Genomic DNA, 20,629 nt, shown 5'->3' with positions numbered 1-20,629 from the left:
TGTTTTATATAACCTGAAACTAATCCACGTGATATTACAGAAATAAATCTGAAAACTCATGATTTTCTATAAGGTATCACATGACAGTGCCATTCATCAAAAGGTTTATATAATCTGAGAAAACACAACCCTCTTTTATGACTCGACATGAGTTTACAAATTGTGTTATTATCCAATTTTACTAACTCATCCTCACGTGATGGGTGTGAGCTAGTTTCGTCATGACATCTATTCAGATCTTGCACATGGAACATATGAAAATAGGTTTTCTATTGAATTCATCATCACGATGTAGTTCGTCAGTGACAATCAGTTTTACCTAGTCATCTTGAACTTTAGAATTTGATTCAAGAAACGTATTCTATGGTGGGTATCTTTCTCAGGATACCTTATCCTCACGAAACCATGTGGACTTATGCAAGTGAGGGTATAAAAGGTTCGAACTTTGTCCTTTCTTATCACACCACATCATCTCCCATCACGCTTGAAGACTGACTTGTCTCTACACTTGAAGAAGACAAACTGACCTTAGTGGTATTTGTGTTGACGATTTGACAACAGTAAGGTAAGGATGTGTTCATTGAAAGAGAGTATGTGACATTACTGGTAATAGTGATAAGAAAGAGTGTTATTTTGTTTCACCTGAAATATTTTACATATACCCAGTTAACAAAGTTTGGTAGGAGCAACGTGGGTTCAATGACACTAGACCTTCGTCTGTATAACAATGAGACAACCATAAACACTAGATTGCACTGTACGCTACTTCACTATAGTAGTATATAGGGTGTTGGCTACATATGCTATTTTTTCTTTTACACAGGTTCTGAGCTGTTATGCATACTATTCTTGGTGAATAACCTCATAATGTCAAACCATACCACATGCCCAGTGTACGTTTGTAGTCATTGCAATGTCCGCTTTAGACATAAATCCAGTTTAGTACGTCATCTTCAGAATTGTGGTAGAACAGGTTCTTTATTTATATGTCAATTTTGTCAAAAGGCTTTTAATCGGAAAGATAATTTGAATCAACATGTCAAAACCTGTAAACAGAGAGTTGTCTATGGTCGTCAATGTCCACACTGCTTTAAGCAGTTTTCAAATGAAACTGATTATCAAAACCATCCCTGTGTAGGTTCATGTTCAAATAATGTTTCTGCTCATACCTGTCCAACCTGTGATCAATCCTTTCCCACCTCAAAGGCTTTGCGTATGCACAAAAGTCAATCAGGTCATGATATGATAGGACATGGTAAAGGAAGGGCTAAGAAAAAGTCTAAGCCAGCAACAGTGTCTGTAGCACCCCCTGATTCACCTCCTGTTTCCACTGCTCCTCCCGCTTCCTCCCACCATCCTAGTCAACCCAAAGATCATTCAAAGCCATGTTCTACTGAAGCTTTACAGGGTGATGTTAGGGAATATGACTTCAAAGGTAGGGGTGCAACTGATGCATTAGAATTTCTAGTCAGTGAACAGGGCAATATCATTTCATCGCTAGAATCAGAAATACATGAGAAAAAATCTGTGAAATGGGGTTTGTGTTTACACATTAAAATGGAAAAACCAAGTGATGATGGTGCATCAAATTATCATGAAGCCTATTTTAGAAGTGAAATGCAGACAGCTACAGTAGGGAGCGATCTGATTGAGCAGTATTTGGAAGCTATGAACAAAATGCTTCAAACTTTAGATGATTATGAAGGGGTTCATTCTGGTTTAAATGTGTCCGCCATTGTGCTTTTGAAACTCACTGTGGTCAAGTTTGCTCCATTTAGTGGAGGCACTTACATCCCATTACCACCAGCACTGGCAAAGCATACTTACTGCATTACCAATGTTAAAAATGAGGATAATAATTTATGTTTTCCCTTATCCATTCTTGCCAAATTGTTCCCATCTAAAGTCAACAAAGAAAGACAAAGTCATTACCTTCCCTATTTGAATCAACTGAATTTAGAAGGGTTCACTTTCCCTATGTCCTTGAAACAAATTCCTCGGTTTGAACAAGTGAATCAGTTGTCCATCAATGTGTATGGTTTTGAAGATGGTACCTTATACCCAATGTTCATCAGTGAGGTTCTGGATGTAGAAAAAAACAGACAGGTGGATTTGTTACTACTGTCAGAAGAAAGTGAACCCGATGATTTTGTAGGGGTGTTAGGATTAGAAGACCATGAGGAAGCCATGGAGATTGACAAGAGCCCAAACATGCATTACTGTCTGATCACTAGACTGAATGGCTTAGTCAGATACAGAAAAGGTGAAAAAAACATGTGCTTTGTTTGTAGAAAATGTTTATGGTCATTTTCATCCAAGACAAGGTTGGAAGCTCACAAAACGTACTGTTACACAAAGGCACAGAGGGTTGATTTACCTAAACCTGAAGAAGCAGTGTACCAGTTTGGTTTAAGATCACAAAGCAAAACTGAAAGAGCGAAGTTTCTGATTGTAGCTGACTTTGAAAGTTTATTAGTGCCTGAACAGGGAAATACGTCTCGTCTGAATCGGCATGTACCCTGTGCTTATGCCTACAAGGCGGTGTGTACTGATGAACAATATTCTAAACCTATTCAAACTTATGTAGGTCAAAATGCTGCAGAACATTTCATTGAAAACATTTTAAAAGAATATGATGAAATTATGAATCTGTTTGATTCTGTTAAACCTATCCAGCTCACTGAACAAGATCAACGTCTTATAGCTAGCACAACCCATTGTGGATTGTGTGGAGAGCTGCTGGGATCTGATAGGGTGTTAGACCATGACCATTTGTCAGGGAAATTTCGTCAGGTTTTGCATAATAAATGCAATCTAAATTTTCAGTTAAGGAAGAAGGTGGTTGTCATGTTTCACAATTTGGAACATTATGATGCTCATCTGTTGCTAGAGGTGGCTCAAAAATTTGGTGATCGTGAGATCACTGTCATACCCCATACCACTGAGCAATTTCTGTCCTTCACGGTTGACAAACATTTAGTCTTTTTGGATTCTTACAAATTTTTACAGAGTTCATTAGAGGCTCTAACTCAAAATCAGCTGAAGAAAGGAGAGGATACATTTGTGTATTTGAATGAACATTTTGGAGGCAAGGCTCATCATCTCACAAGAAAACTAAACTTTCCCTATGAATATATGCAATCCTGGAACACTTTAGAGGAGACATCTTTGCCTCCCAAAGAGAGCTTTTACAGTTCACTCAGTGAACAAAGTATCAGCGATGCAGATTATGCATATACACAACAATTATGGGAAACATTCCAGTGCCAAACCATCAGTGATTTCACGAGACTGTATGTCAAAACAGATGTATTACTGCTTACAGATATCATTGAGACTTTTCGAACAGGTTGCTTGAATGATTATGGGCTAGACATTTGCCATTACTATTCCATGCCTGGTTTCTGTTTGGACGCAGCTATGAAAATCACGGGAGCAAAATTGGATCTATTCACAGAGGTTGACACCTACAATTTCATTGAAAATTCTATTCGTGGTGGAGTGTCAGTCATTGGTAAGAAATATGCTGAAGCCAACAATGACCATATGGAACAATCTGACCCAGAGAAAGACACTTCCACCCTTCTCTACTTTGATGTGAATTCATTGTATGCCACTGTCATGTTACAACCTCTCCCCATTGGAAACTATCAATTCATCCCATCCACAGAGTTCAGTAAGATAGACTGGTACAATGTAGATACTCAGGGTGATACGGGTTATATCTTGGAAGTGGATTTGATGTATCCTCCTCACTTACACAAATCTCATGCAGCTTTCCCTATGGCTCCAACTCATGATGATATCTCTTTTGGGGAGTTTTCAGAGAAACACAAAGAATTGCTGGCTCATTTCCTCAAAAAAGACATGGATAAACTTCCTACAAAATCATCTGGTAGAAAACTGTTTTGTACCTTGAAAGACCGTACCAATTATGTGGTTCATTTCAAAACCTTACAGTTGTATCTAAAGCATGGTATAGTGTTACAGCAAATACACAGAGTTCTCAAATTTACCCAAGGCCCATGGTTGAAGCCCTATGTGCAGCTCAACTTGAGAAATCGCAAAAATGCAAAGGACGATTGTGACAAAGATCGTTACAAACTGATGAACAACTGTGTGTTTGGACGTTTCTGCATGAATAAACGCAAACACAAAACAGTGCAGCTGGTCACCCAACAAGCAAAACTTCAAAAACTGTGTGCAAAATCCAACTTCAAAAACTTCAAAATTTATTCAGAGGATGTGGTGGCAGTAGAAATGGAAAAGGTGTCTGTTCTATTAGATCAGCCTATTACTGTTGGGTTTACCATTCTGGACTTGGCCAAATATGAAATCTATTCATTTTACTATGACATTATGCAAAATCAATATGGACATGAACATTTGGATTTGCTCATGACCGATACTGACAGTCTGTTCATGCAAGTCCATGCCCCTCCGCATGAACCTCTCCTGGACCCCTATGTTTTTATGAAGCGAAACTTGGAGTTATTTGACACTTCCAATTATGCACCAGAAGATCCAAAAGGATTGTATTCTGAACACAATCGCAAAGTCACTGGGAAGATGAAGGATGAAGCAGGTGGAAACATTATTTTAGAATTTTGTGGTTTGAAAAGTAAGATGTACTCTTTCTTAATGCAAAACGACAAAGAACTCATGGAGAAAAAAACAGCCAAAGGTATAAAGAAATCTGTCATCAAAAAATTTCTCAGACATGAAATGTTTAGAGACTGTCTGTTTGATGGGAAACCTGTCTCATGTTCCTTTAATCTCATTAGGTCACATAATAACACTCTGTACACGGAACATCATACCAAAGTAGCATTGACAGCCATAGACAACAAACGTTTTATTTTAGAAGATGGTATTTATAGTGTTCCTTATGGTTATTCACCAGAATAATTGCTTACTGAACCATTAGGAAAGCAGTAGATGAAATCATAGTCAAGGAAATCAACCTCAGGTATGTTCCACTTTGTGTTTCCACTTCTTTAAAATTATGTTCCTAATTATAGACTTGAACATCAACTTTTTAGTTTGAGATTGCAGTTTCCATGTCTGTTCTTTTTTTCATTCACAGATGGAACAACCATCATATATCTGCACTACCTGTCACGGCTATCTACCTGTGGATGCTGATGGGGAAGACAGTTCAGGACTGTTTACGTGTGTCTATTGCAATACCAAGCTGAAATACACCTACCATAGATTCATGGTTCATACTGCCACCTGTCCTGTGAGAATACAAGTGCATAAGAAGAAATATGAGAAAAAGCCACGTGTGTGCACGTGTCATAGGACACACCACAATGACTGAAGGTGTTATTCATCCACTGTGTGTGTTTATGTGCACGATGATGTGCTAATTGCTCTATGAGTCACTGAGCAAAGACAACGAGAAGAATAAAAATGTCATTTATGTGTTTATTGAAAAAAGCATGAACACTACAGAACCTCTAATGCTCTCAGCTTTGTTGCTCCAGGCACACCATTAACTGGTTTTCCTTTGATATATAAAATCTTTGACTGACTTTTGTGTTTTGTTCTTCTTTTCAACAGTTGTTTTGGCGCATGCAAGCGCTTTAACAGTTTATGAAACTTATTATATCCTGGTGGTGTATGTTTCCTCTTAGGAGACAGGATCATAAACCGAATTAAGTCCACAATGTTGGTACCATACAACACTTTTCCACTCTCCAACACCAGTTGCAAATTTTCTGTTAATCCAATGTTTCCAGCTGTAATATTGTTTTTCAAAAAGAACCACATTGACATCAGCTTGCCAACAGAATTTGAAGATGAAATGCCTTGAATGAGTTGATCTGGAACTCGTAACATCACATTAAGATCTGGCTGTAGAGATGAGTCATGCTCTTCACTACCATCACTCACTGTCACTGGACTCACTGGAGGTTTCACTGTCAGATTCACTGTCGGATTCACTGTCGGATTCGCTTTCTCTTGTTCTTGTTTTGACACCAGTCTCTGGTAATTTTCTCTTGTCAAAACAACCATTGGTTTGGTCATGTTGTAGAGTGGTGAGATAGCTCCTTATGCAAATAGGTAGAATTGAATGGTGTAAGATGAGGAGTTCACGTTTTCTGTGTCTGCTGACACCCTTGTTGGCTAACAGGCGAATGACCTTCTTGCGACGAGACAACCACGTTTTATCTTTTTGTGTCACCTCTATGTTACCCATGAGAATATTATGCACAAGAGTAAGAATTGATAGGAATTGTTCTGAAGAAGCATGAGTCAGCATAGCTTTTCTCTGAGCAGGATTAGCTTCTGCTAACACTGTTAAGAAACTAACATGATGTTTTATCAGTCCACTCATGTTGAAGCTGTAGGGTAGCTGTTCCACTTTCAAATGAAGACATACATCTTTAGTTATTGTTATTTATCTAGACATCTTCTTGTTCATTGTCATCTTCTTCATTGACATTTTCACACTGACTACAATCATGAGGAGGATCTCTTTGCCAACTTTCCAACAAATCTTCACCCCCAACAGACACGGAGGTACTATGTTTTGAGTCTTCATAATCTTGTAAAGACATAGCCTTTCGGAAAATATTATAGGCAGTTGCTCGTTCGTTTTCGCTACTGAAGCATTCGTAGTCTACTTCCCCATCTGTCCATATATCTTCATCCAATATGTTGGGACACAGTCTGTTATTCCACAACAAGTCTTTAATGACTTCAGTCCATGAGTCATAGTGATCTTGTATTTGTAAAGCGGCATAATCGTCTCCCCACACTGACACTGTAAACAACATTCTAGAAGCTGTTTCATTCAATGTTGTACCATTCTTTCTGTGTTTTTCAATAATGTTGAACAAACAATTCCTTTCTTTCACTGCATACATTTTGTTTGCGGAAGGCAAGCCAACTGTAGAATGACTGAAGTAAAGTGAACTGGTTGTTATATAGAAAACTATGATGATGAATTCATAGTTGTATGTTTCGGAGCTGCTATCATGTTGATATAACCACAATGTGGAGACAGTCTGAAATGTTCAATCAGAGGATCATCTTCTGGTATCCACGAATGGGCTCGCAGCCTACATTGGAAACAGTAGACTTTATCAGATTGTCCCGTGTAAATAAATCCAGCTTCAGCCATGGCTTTAGGTGACTGATTCATCTGAATGGGCCAAGTCTTGAATGAACCCAGTCTATCAGTAAACCTTTTTCCATCAGGAGAATTATGTGTCACACCAACACAATCAGACTCCACATTAAAGTGTCCACAAACATCCATAGCTCTGATCAGTTCAGAGGTTGTAAACGAAATGGTGTATGACAGGCATGTAATTTGTATATTTAGTGAAGTTATTTCTGAGGTAGGTAGACTGTGCACATTCCATCATCAGTAAATATGTTGGTCCGTAAACGTCCATACTGTTCATCAGCATAAGGTGACACATCTAAGACAAGATAACCATATTTCTTTCCTCCTACTGCATCTTGAAACGATTCAGCAAAATACTTAGCTTGACCTGGAAATACTTGCGATGCTAAAATCTTGTATTCATGTGCTGAACGTGGATTGGACAACAAGACAAAGTAATGTGTGTTCAGTGACATTGTTCTTGCATATTCGCCTTTGGGGTAGACACTTTGCATAATGTTGATCACTGTAATCCCTAAATGATGCGATAGTGTGGTATACAGATCTAAAATCAATGGACTTTTACACATTTGTTGCATGTAATCATCCAGGACAAGTAAACATTGTTTGTCTGATTCATGAGAATAAGCTTTCAGTTCCTCTTCAGTAGGCAAATGATCTTGAAATCTAATATTGGAAACACTTTTTTCAAGCTCTGAATAAATGTCTTGCCACACAACATAACAGTAAATAATCAAGTGAGGTGGTGGATCAAACATGGTATCTGCTTGTTTTATAAGACGAGCAGTCCAAACACTTTTACCACTAGAGGATCCTCCAGCTACAGAAATTGTAGTAGGTGTATGAAAGGGTAACAGACATTCTTCCATGGTGACTTGCACACTTTGCCTGTGTATTGTACTAGTGAGTTAAAACCTCACATGGCTTCTTTTTTATACAAAGAACAACCACAGGATTTAAACTAAGCTACTTTTTATTGAAAGTTTTCTTTCCATGCAACTATAACACATAATTTCATTGAAAACAGGAAGGAGTGCAATATTTAAAATAGTGACAAATATATCGTGATACAAACATATCATTCCAATTCAAGTTTTTTACATCAAACTGATGATAAAAGTGGTGAAAAGTCCAGTTAGCTTTAAATGCACACAACAGATAATACAGACAATATGATCCACAGACATTTGAATCTACTGATTGTAAAGGTATGCTACTGTATATGTAGAATTGAACATATGACTTTAAATAGTCATCAAATGTTGTACTGATAGGTTCAGCCAGACTGTCAAACAGTTCTGCTCTGTTTCCTTTCAAATACATAGCAACCCAATGACGACCATCTTTAGTTCTCACATCAGTATTAACAATAAGCCCAACACCTCTCATCAACATTGAAGATGTAAGCACAGGTAAAGTGTCTCTAGCATACACTCCTAAGACATGGTTTCTAAGCACAGGATCGCATTGAATAGCACATAACAATTCTGTAGCCTTCATCTTGTTCATTTGACATATACATTCCTGGCTTGGTCAATTTCTATGAGCGAGGTCCTTTCAGTCATGACAATGCAACTCAGTGTTTTGGTTAAGGCTGCATTGAACTGAATTTCTAGCGATACATTTCCACGTCTTACTAGACTGAGATGTTCAGTGCCAGTTTCATTCAGTTCAAACACAAAAAGGGCACTTCCAAGTAAAAATTCTTTTCTGCTGATAAAGTTGCCTTTACTTTCTCTCTTTACATTCACACCATCAAATAGATTCAGATAGGTATCTGCATCATCTGCATTGGATGCTCTCCCAGGGAGACTGACACCATTGACATTCAGAGTAACCTTTTTGATCATACTCGATTGAAAGTTGTATGGATTCTTCACCAAAGAACCTGACATACTACTGCTCTCAACAAATGCAACTGTGTATCGATGGGCGACAGGATTTGAAATATTTTCAATAGTAAATGATTCAGTAGACACAGGAATAGTGGTTGATTTGACTTCTGTCTTCACATAGGGATACAGTGCATTGTTTGGTTTCCCATTGGTCTTTTCTTCAAACAAAGTGTTATGAGCCAGAATTAAAGCTGGGTTCACTTTCAAATAACACACTTTAAGTGCTGCATCTAAAATGCTTATTTTGTATTTAGCATTAGCAACTCCACTCATAAGACAAAACTGAGGATTGGTTCTATACAAGGTTACATTCAATTTTACTCCATTAATCAAATAGCGATCCATGTTGAACACATCTTCAAACAAATTCCCAACCATTGTGATCTCTTGACTTTTAGCAATGAAGTCACCACGTTTCAACAATCCATCATTACCACCAGCAACAGCATCAGTTGATTCAATGTCGTCATTGTCATTGCCAGTATCTTTATAGAACAACTGTGATGTTAACTGAGAATTCTTGGCATCTGCTCCATAATTCAACAATGTCTTGAACATGCTTTTATAGGGATAGTGATTATTTGCACTTGATACCAATTGATTTCCTAGGGAAACAGACATTTGCGAGATCAACGATTGTAAAAATAGGTTGATGGGCCCAACTTTCTCATCCTCAACCAGTGAAGATGATGTAGCATCATCATGCACCACTTTAAGTTTCACATGTAGTCTTGTTCTCTTCAAATCAATGTACTCACTACCCTGATTAGGGATAGCAAATTCCAATGGTGACGAGTCATTGATTTGGCTTAATGGACGTACATCGTTGAAATAGAACATCTCTGTGGTTGTTGTGTAACTTGGAAGCGAAAAAAGGGAGTAAGAATCTGGGAGATATTCCGAAAAGTTACTGCTGGATAAGAGCGCCATTATGCTAACTGAAAATATCGTTTCCTGCAACAGGTGTACACGTTAAAACATTAGCTGTCTTAGAAGGAGTAGTGTTCTCTGTCTGACGTATCCTCTTGGTAGTGATGATCTGTTCTCCTGCAGCTCTTTTTAAAGACTTGCGTCGTCTCTCTTTGGCATCTGCTTTCTCTACTGTGCTCTGAGTCTCTGATGTCATTTGCAATTCAACTGAAGGTCCTTCTTCTTTTCTTTTCACTGTATGAGATGGTATTACTTTAGCTGATAATTTTCCATTGTGGTATTGCTGGTGACTTGTGCTCAGTTTCTTGAAGTAATGTTTCCAATTTTCATAGTGAGGTACATAGAGAGGATAGTCTTCCATCTTAACTTGCAAATGGATATCGCTGTAAGTGAAGTGTTGCACTGGTCTCCTCGCTCAAGAATGACAAGGCCACTTCATCACTGGGTTTTATAACAATTTCTATGACAGGTGATTCTTTCAATACCACATGAATATTATATTCGTTTGCAAAGGTGAAATTAGGTCCCAACCTCAAGTCAATGCGTCTCAGCAATGGTAGCTGAGCATCTCCTACCAGTGAACTATCACACAAGTTGCACAGTATGTTTACATATGGATCTTGGATTTTGTCCACATCAGTCAGTTTCCCAAAATTCAACTCTGTTAATGAAACAACCCAAAATCCATCCAACATCAGTCTTTGATTCAGTTTCACACGGAAATGATAGGGGCTGTTGTCCTTATAATAGTTTTCTTTTGAATCTGAAGACTTGAGGAAAATATATTTCTCCATCACAAATCTTTCAACTGACTTTCCTCCACAAAAGAATCAAACGTGCTTGGCCATCCTAACCATCGCACAAGAACATAGGTTTTACCTCCTCTACATTGACGTTTCAGGATTTTTTCCACCTGCCACTCAATGTCCTCACCTTTGTTTACTTTTTGAAGTTCTTGAGTATAAAATGTTCCTTTAATTGGTTGATCATGAAAGTCTCTAATTCTGTACAAGGGTATTTCTTGCCTTTTGTAGCGATGAGCTATTTTGAACAATTCTTGAGTCCAGCGTAAATCAAGTTCTTTACTGAATGGTTTCCTCAGATATGGAATGCGAACAATATCTCCAACCTTATATTTGAATTTCTTCACTACATACTTGGATTTACTCTTGAGGTGTTTCCTCAAAGGTTTGACATACAGGTGATGCCATACTTTCAATTCAGTGCTTTTATTCACTTGTGCTGGTGATAAATAAGGCAGTGATGAATGTAAAGTGTGATTGTAATTCTGTACCAGTTGAGGCAATATAGAAAGGTATTCTTTGGTGTTGTTATGCGTCATATAACGCGTGATCAAAGATTTCAGTGTTCTGTTGAAACGTTCCACATAATTGCTTTTAATGTTTTCATTACGTGTGATGATGTGGGTGATGTTTTCCTTTTTCAAAAATGATTCAAATTCTCCTCGAAACTCAGATCCTGCATCAGTACGAACTTTCTTTGGTCGTCTTGATTTGAGTATCTTTTTGAAAGATTTCACCACTGTAAGTGGTCTCTTATTCTCCAAAGGCGAGACAAAAGCATAGCGTGAAAGAATGTCCACAACTACCAACAGATATCTGACACCATCATTCCATTTCATGTACCTTGTCATATCTGCTAAATCTGCATCAAACATTTCATTCATTGCATTAACTCTTACTTTCATCCTTTTAAATTTATGTCTAACTGGTTTGTGTAAACTGTAAGCATCTTGCTCATTCACAAACCGTTTCACCTTCCTCAACCTGATATTGTGTTGCTTGTTTTTCTTCAATTCATCACGCAGTTTAGATGGACCATAGAAAGCACCTGGGTTTTGTGGGTTGAAATAATACTTTTCTAATGCACTGTTCTTCTTTCGAGAACTCATGATGAATTGAAACAAGGCAATGTGTTGAACAAGAATTTATACAACTAAAAAAGAAGTGAACAGAATTTATTTCACCACAGAACATTCTATACATCATCAGTTGAACATAGCAATCATCATACACAATAAGATAAGAACCAATGATCATCATCTCAGTCATATGTCTTCTGTTGGAATGCAACAACTTATACTGTGAGGATATGTCCATGAAAGTCCTGAGATATCATGTCATCCACCATCCCCTCTGGATCATGATAACACATACAGTTCATCAGATCCATACAACATACATGACACTGAACCTGTCCACTATTGCAACTGATATATCGCAACATATTATTATGACGGCATACACTACAATTCTTTTGAAGAGGAGTTAGTTTGTGTTCTTCATAAGGATCATCCACTACTGCATTTGACTCTTGTTGCTCAATATCTTCCATAAGCCGATTGTAATCCTGCCACCAGTCGTTTGGGGTAGTAGATTGACAGTCGGCTACAAGAGTGTCTTCATCCACAAACAAGTTGACTTCACTGGAAACATGTAGGTTAGCTTCAGTTGGAGGAGGTGAAATAGGTTCTGTAACAAGCGATGGTTGACTTGAGTTCTTGTCCATTACCCTACCAACAAAAAGAAAAGAAAAAGATATGAATATATAACAAAAATTGTTGATGTTACAAATTAAATAGATAGAACACAGTCGCATGTAACACAAATATATACTTACTTTGCTTTCTTAACCTGTTGTTTCTTTGGTTTCTTCACATCGGGTTGAAACAGACCATCCTCCATTTTTCTGCTTCTCTTCTTTTTCTTAGCAACAACTGTTTTCTGTGTTGTTGCTGTCTCTGAAGTTTGCTCCTGAGCAGAGGAGAAAGATCCTATGAGATGAGTGTAATCCGTCAACCATTTCAAGAAAGCAGGTGACATTGGTTGAAGTTTCCCTTCTAAGGCGTTGGTCTTCTCCAACATGTCCATATAAATGGTTTTGTACAACTCACTCGATCTCATCATAACTTCATGTAGATAAACTTGACTATCAAGAATATCCTTTACTTTCAGAAATGTATCATCAAATGTCTCCTCTGAGGAAAAAGCAACACGTTTCACATCCACACTTTTCTGCGTCATGACGAATATATGTAGGAGATAGACGATCTTCAGCACCTTCTTGCCCCACGTTGGTGATAAAACTGATTTGAAATAGCTAAAACGTTTGAGTGTAAGATAGGATTTGTAGAGAATGGTTTGTCTGATTGGTTTATGTGTAATACACATTCAGTTTGATTGGTTAAGAGATATGGAATGATGAGAATTTTGCTTCAAGTTTGAATTGAAATAAATAGATGCAAATATGTGATGTCATTATAAACAATTCTGTGATAATATTTGTTAAGATAAGAATTTGGTTTTGTATAGAAGGAATGTGTACTGACAAATGATGTATCTATGGAATGTGAGTTAGCGCACCTGTATATACCTGGGTGGTAGCTGTAGGAATGTCGTTTCACCTCTATGGTTACTCCTACGCTCCTTAAGGAATGTCTTTGTCCTGCTCTATGCTCCTTAAGGAATGTCTTTTGATCCTTAAGGAATTTCTTTTGAGCCTGTAGGAATTTCTTTTGTTGTAACCACTGAACCTATGGATTGTCATTCATAATGGAATGAACCTACATTCTTTAAGGCTGAGCCTGTAGGAATTTCTTTTGTTGTAACCACTGAACCTAGCCTGTAGGAATTTCTTTTGTTGTAACCACTGAACCTATGGAATGTCATTCATAATGGAATGAACCTACATTCTTTAAGGCTGAGCCTGTAGGAATTTCTTTTGTTGTAACCACTGAACCTAGCCTGTAGGAATTTCCTTTGTTGTAACCACTGAACCTATGGAATGTCATTCATAATGGAATGAACCTACATTCTTTAAGGCTGAGCCTGTAGGAATGCTATTGTTTGGCTCAGGAATGCCATTGTTTGGCTCAGGAATGCCATTGTTTGGTTCAGGAATGCTATTGTGTGTGTATGGCTGATTAATTTCTTACTACTAACATCACGTGGAAACACTATAGACAGGAATACCTTAAAGGTCACATGCAACGTAAAACACAACTTTGCAGATTCTGGTACCTTTCGGTATGCACTTTCCGAAACAAATCATAAAAATGCCAATTCAACCTATAAAGTTGAAAAAAAAACGCGATGAAAAAAAAGCCCGCGAAATCGGAGTTCAAACTTTTCACTGAATTTCCCCCAGCGCTGGCGGAAAACTGGTTTCATCAGGTGTGCTGCGCTGCGTCCATAACGCATGCGCAGTGAATAGGTTCGTGGAGCTTGAAACAGTATGCCTGCCCAGAGTCTGAGGTCGTGAGGAGTAGTCTAATCTTGGTTGTGTACACAAACAAGTAAATAATCTACTCGTTACATAAAAAAACTTGTTAATTGTGGTAAGCAGTCTCTGTCACAGAGAAAGCTCAGTGTCTGGTTTATTCACACCTATAAGTCTGCCTGCCTGTCTGCTAAAGACAACATGCAATACACAGCTTCAATCATTGACCACGTGTAATTTGAACTTAACACCTATCAGACTATACGACATAAAGAAAATAAATTGATTTATGACTCGTGCACCAGAGTCCCGTCTCTGCCACATTATGTAATTAGGCACGTGTGATACACATGGCATGCGTTTATGTCTGTGGGTTGCAAACAAACTACATTCATTTTTTTCGGATTAGTGGATCTGATGGAAACTGGCGCGAACTCTTGTCCGTTTCAAGTCCTGCTTTGTACTTGGACGAATGACAGATTCCAGCCACGCAGTAGTTTACCATCTCTACTGAGATGATGTCTGATTGGATCGAGCGCAAATTCAGAGAACATGTATTTTCAAAACCTAACATCTCTATATACATTCTTCATGGATACCAACTTCTTTTAGTGTATATGATTTTTTGTTTGACAACAGTATATGAATCCATACTGAAACGACGCATCAAATACACAAAAAGAAGCTGTTATCCATAAAGAATCTTACTTTCTTTTGACTCGCCATACTTATAAAATGCCCATCAAACAGATCATCTTTCTGTACACACAATGAACCCTCAGCATATCAGCAAATGAAACAGCCAATCGGAAGCCGTCGTTACACTTGAGTGCATCTCCACCCGCTATGACTGGGTTCGGTCTCCCGAGGGCTTCGTTTCGGGGGAAGTAAGCCCAAGTACAAAATATTGCACTTTTGAATCGCGATTGTACGGTTATAATTTTGTTTATTTGTTTTTTTTCAAAGCGGCAATGTATATTATATGTCACGAATAAGTGAGAAATGTGTTTTAATTATGTATGATGTTTTGGTTGCATGTGACCTTTAAACACCTCTAATATGCCGTAGTCTGCACAATTCAGTAGTAAGTCCTCATATCATACAGGCAAGAGCCGAACGTTTCTTGTCATCCGTCACGGAGTACCTATAAGGACGTTACCTGGATTCATCACACTACAGATACCTCATTCGACTGAAATAAAAGCCAGAATTGGAATTAAAATGATACCTGTGTGGAAATGGACAAATGTGAGCGTGAACTATTGGTCATGCTAAGGCTGTATGAGCTGATGTTGGAGATTACCGCATGAGGCTGCGTCTATAGATTCAGTGGTGAGTAAAGGTTTCTGTAAGTTGTAAGTGCAATTGGATGTCTTATATTGAGTTAGTTAGTGAGTAAAAGTGTTGATCTGTCAAAAGGAACGTTGCCTTTGCATGCTGTCTTTGTTCTGTGAATGTACTGGGGAATCCTTTGCAGTGCAGTAAAAACCTCCACTTGATATTGATCGAAAGAAAGGAAGTGCTGATGTCACCACTCCTGCCCCCACAGTTGTGGAGGGTTCTCACTCTAAATGGTTTTGCAGAGTTGTAAATAGGAGCCGCCCGTTGAGGTTTTGCTGATGTCTGATATTTCTAGTTCAAGGTGGGCAAATCAGTAAAAAGCAAATTGGCTATTTGACTGTTGCTGAACTATACTAAATGTAGTTGTAACATATTGTCTGCCTCCTCTATCCTCATGGGCTCAGGAAAATCATGAGCTATTTAATTTGAGAAATATAAATGCGAAATACTAGACTTACTAATGACATCTGTATGAATGCCCCACTGGGCTCCATTCCTTGTGGATCTGTTGGTTTACAAATTATCGGAATTTCTGCTCAGACTGGCAAAACCAATACAAGAGTAATTTACCAAGACTCATGCTTGGCGTGTCTGGGTGATCTGACATAGTTCAAGCGGTTACGAAATTGTTTGTGGGTAGTCCTTGTAAAGGTCGATTGTATAGAATGTTGACATAGTTCAAGAACTTAGGAAATTGTTTGTGGGCAGTCCTTTCAAGAGCTTAGGAAATTCTTTATGGGTAGTCCTTGTAAAGATCGATTGTATGGAATGTTGACAGTTATTCTTATGATGTCGCTTTAATCGAGCTCAATGGGAATGTCATATGATTATGAAAATGGTTACGCTCTTTTGCGTGTCTGAAGGATGACAGATTCTGACCTTCTGAGACAACTGAAGACATCTTCCTGCACCAACTAAAATATTTCCTCCTATGGGGTAGGTAAGTCCCAAATCAGTCAATTTAAATTTAAGCATAATTTTTAACTTAGTATATTTGTGATTTTATGTTATGGCTAAATTTTATTAAAATCGCCAGGGTTACCCTCCTACACTGGGTCTAACAAAACCTAGTAGGAGGTCGCGTCAGGTAACCTTTGAGTGACCTATGACAGGCAAATGCTAAACGGATTTAACCAATGAGACAACGGCTACTGTTTAGGGTTTGATGTCACTGACAATGATCTCTGAAAATCCGCATATAACATTGATACTTGACCATGGTTTCTGTTGACATGGTTACCATTAGATAACGTTTCCACAAGCTGACATCCTTGAATATTGCCAAAGACACTATTTCCAGCGGCTGTTTATTCATTGTTGTGGCCAGTCTAAGTAAACTTCGTCTCAGTGTATTTCGTTACACTCCACCAATGAGTCTAACAAAACCTAGCAGAAGGTCGCGTCAGGTAACCTTTGAGCAACCAATCACAGTCCAATCAAATGCGAGATGGTTAAATAGATTGAACCAATCAGACAACGGCTACTATTTAGGGATCGGAGGGACTTTCGAAATATTCAGGTCACCGACACAGGTCTCGCCACAAACAAACATCAGCACATAAGACATTTATTTGACCTGCAGTATATACGCTTTGGGGTTTCTGTTGACATGGTTACCATTAGCTAATATTTCAGCAAGATAACATCCTTGAATATTGTCAAAAACACTATTTTCAGCGAATGTTTACTCACCGTTGTCATGGTAGTACGAACGCCGTGTGCATCACCCGGAAGCGATCGTACGCTAAATAGCATTCGGAATCGTTCGGGTACGAACCTTTTCGAGATAAAAAGTTCTTAAGGGATGTACGAATGTGCACTTTCGTGATTTGGTAAGCTGTGTTCTGATTGGTTAATCTCAAAGGCTACCTGACCTCCCATAAGGTTTTGTTAGACTCAGTGGTGGAGTGTAACGAAAAGTACTGAGGATAAGTTTACTTAGACTGTTGTTGTGGCGTGCTTCATGCGCATCACCCGGAAGCGACCGTAGGGAAAATAGCATTTGGAATCGTTCGGGTACAAACCTTTGCGTGGGTAAATGGTATGTGTGAATGTGTTCTGATTGGTCACCTGACGCAACCTCCTAAATCTTAAATCACTCACTCACGCACTCACAATCCCTCAGTCTATCTGCATTTATATTGTACCGTTTATTTAAATGGAAGTCACTGCTAGTTTTAATTATGTATCTGTGATAGTCTAGTTATTTTGCTTTCCCTTGTCGACAGGATGTATAACATGACTATATTTGTTACCAATACATTACCTGTTTTAGTCACGATATAGCTGAATATTGTCTATGTGACTATAATACTAACTCACTGTAAGATAATACAGGTCCCAGTTAACATACCGATGATGGTGAGCGTCAATATTATCATCTCAAGACGACATATTACCATGTAAATACAGGATGGTTTTATACAAGAAGCACATATAAGTCTCGTCCTGGTCAGTTGACAAGATAAAACAAACACACTGCAGTATGTGTGAAGACAATTCTGGTGTCACCTATCGTAATATTGCTAAAATAAACTCACTCACTATTTTTAACAATTTCATATTTTGTCTATCTCCCTGTTCGATTAACATTTTATAAGTTGTGAATAAGAAATAGAAAATAACAAGAAAGTCAGGTTACTTTCTGGATAACAACTTTTTTATATTATGATGCGACGTTTCGGTATTGAATCTTATCCCGTGAAGTAATTCAGCAAAGAACTGACTCGTATACATGCACTTTTATACACAGACACTATACACGTTGTTTTCGAGCACGATTGTCGGGAAAATGTACGGTAAAACCACAGAGGGCTATTAAAATCACTTGTCAGAGTAAAATGTCAGTATCTCGTGTAACCACTATAAGCATGGGTATCAGCTTGGCAGCGGTAGCTCATAGAAGGAAGGATACATGCCGAATGCTGTGTTTTGATAGTCTTGCTGACGTGCTGTGTGCAGTTCCCGTAGTGTCTAAAGTGGCAGATTACTGCGGCGGAAGCGTCGATCAAGAGCATCCAATAGATGTTCAATGGGCGACAAATCAATGGGCAACACCTGAACATTGTTTTGCTGGAGGTAGTCCTGTCAAACACATGCAACGTGAGTCGATTATTGTCATGTTCCAAAGACCAGCCATGGACGTTGATCGAGGGAAGAACGTGACGTTGAACTGCTTTTCTGGCAAAGCGTCTGGTTTCCCATAGCCAACTGCGCTGAGTCTGGTGGGAGATTCGGCGCAGTCTAGGGATTTGGATTGTTGTGGGTGATGCGGCCGTGGTGTTTGGACGAAGATGTCTCAGCCGGGTGTAGCGATCCTGGGCGACGTAGGCAACTTTAGGTAGACCTGACTTGGGTCTGTCATTGACACTCCCAGTGTTGTATCGGGTCCATAGGTTTGAAAGGGTCTGTCTGGACACGCTGAAGTGCCTTGCAATCTCATGTAATTCCCGTCCTTGTAAACGCCCAATGGTATTATGTCGTTGACCTTTTGTCAGTCTTTTCATTCTGAGGTCGTCTATAGTATCATAGCATGTGGAGTACCATTGAACTGGCTTTTCAATGTCTGCATTCATAGGCCTGAGCTCAAGTTGATATACAATTTCATGATGCACGTGCATTTCATCTAGGTGCGTTTACAGATTCGCTACAAACGTGAGTGAAAGGTTACGTTTTTGTTCAACGTCTTCTTTTAAACGTTTTGTCGATGCTAACCTTTCAAAAGTCAAATGAGCCCTATAGAGATATACATGCAGTTTCATTCTTCTAGAGTATATATAAGTACAAGTGACTTCTCCCCCCTCCCCTCTGAAACAACATAAAAAATAACGCCCCGAAAATTCCTGCATGGGACAGTTGTCGCCCAGGACAATTGCTACACAGTTACTTTTTCATAATACAGTATGTAAATTTGTTTGAGAAAATGAATACAGGTTGTCAATAAACAGAACTTTAAATGTTAAAGAGTCAAAGTCCTAATTGACAACTGCCGTAAGGTGGTAATTGTTCGAGAGGTCCTGGACCCATATATAATTTGGATTAATTAAGACATGATGGTGTGCATGCAAATGATTAACAACGACAATGGATATCTAGTAATTAATGCACTAATAACTGTTGGAATCCAACTGTTCGTGAAGCGGAACAAAATATACATAGCTGTTAAGATTAATTGGCAGTGATAGATGGAGGGCTCCGTTGATTTTCAGCAAGCTTGATACCGGATTAAAGTCAATCCACAACCTCCCAACTTGCATCTGGGGCCGCGGTGGGCGAGCTGGCTTAAGCGCCAGAGTTCCGACTGCCAGACTGCTGAGGATGTGGTTTTGTTAGTTTAGTAATTAGTTAGAGACAAAAGCTTAGGTCTTCTAATAAAAGGGACGACATTACTTTTGTTCTGTTCTTCTGGGAGAAGGAAACTATATTTGAGAAGTAGTGCACTGCGAAAAAGGTGAGTGGTGATTTTGATAGTCTGAGACAGTTCGCTTTGGATGTTCGGCTGTGTATCTCAGGAGACACCGAGACTAATTGTGATGAACAGAGAGTTCATCATTTACACCAGGCTACTACTTTATTAGCCACTGACTCCTTAGGTTAGTTTTAAGCAGTCTATACTTAAGTCAGGAGCTCATAGGGCTATAACCTGGGAACCTATAGTTGATCATCTCCTGGTTGTAGTCCAGGAGGTTCTAGAGACAGTTCTTGATTTTCGGAAGAACCTACTTGTAGATGAAGACGGTCACATCATTTCAGAGTGTAACAAGCTCGTTTTTGACGTTATGCTCTCCCTGTTATGATCTTAACTCCGCATTTTACAGAAAAATGCACTTGAAAGCATATCTTTCTCGCAATTCTATTCTTTGATAAACCCTTTTCATAATTAACACGTTTTTCATTTGCAATAACAGAAAATACCTATTCATTTGTGATCTTAACTCTGCTATAAGAGCAAATGTATTCCTCGTCATTACATTCTTAAATACATTTTTTTCAGAACTGTTTTCTACGAGTACATATATATTTTGTGTTGTGTGAAATGACTGTTTCATGTGCGTATTGTGGACCTCAGGTCGTTCATAGAACA

The 20,629-nt window shown here is 38.6% G+C and overlaps 1 protein-coding gene across 1 annotated transcript; it reads left to right on the top strand.

The window, feature by feature from the left end:
• The first annotated feature begins 2,599 nt into the window (after window positions 1-2,599).
• LOC137265674 (uncharacterized) lies at window positions 2,600-5,537 on the top strand. Its single transcript, XM_067801104.1, has 2 exons — window positions 2,600-4,969; window positions 5,087-5,537. The coding sequence occupies exon 1, from the start codon at window positions 2,644-2,646 to the stop codon at window positions 4,906-4,908; it is 2,265 nt and encodes a 754-aa protein (XP_067657205.1). The 5' UTR covers window positions 2,600-2,643; the 3' UTR covers window positions 4,909-4,969; window positions 5,087-5,537.
• The last annotated feature ends 15,092 nt before the right edge of the window (window positions 5,538-20,629 follow it).

This window comes from Haliotis asinina, chromosome 15, assembly GCF_037392515.1.
Source record: "Haliotis asinina isolate JCU_RB_2024 chromosome 15, JCU_Hal_asi_v2, whole genome shotgun sequence".
NCBI classification, from domain to species: Eukaryota; Metazoa; Mollusca; class Gastropoda; order Lepetellida; family Haliotidae; genus Haliotis; species Haliotis asinina.
The sequence above is the reverse complement of the archived record's forward strand: the minus strand, read 5'-3'. Positions and strand labels throughout refer to the sequence as shown.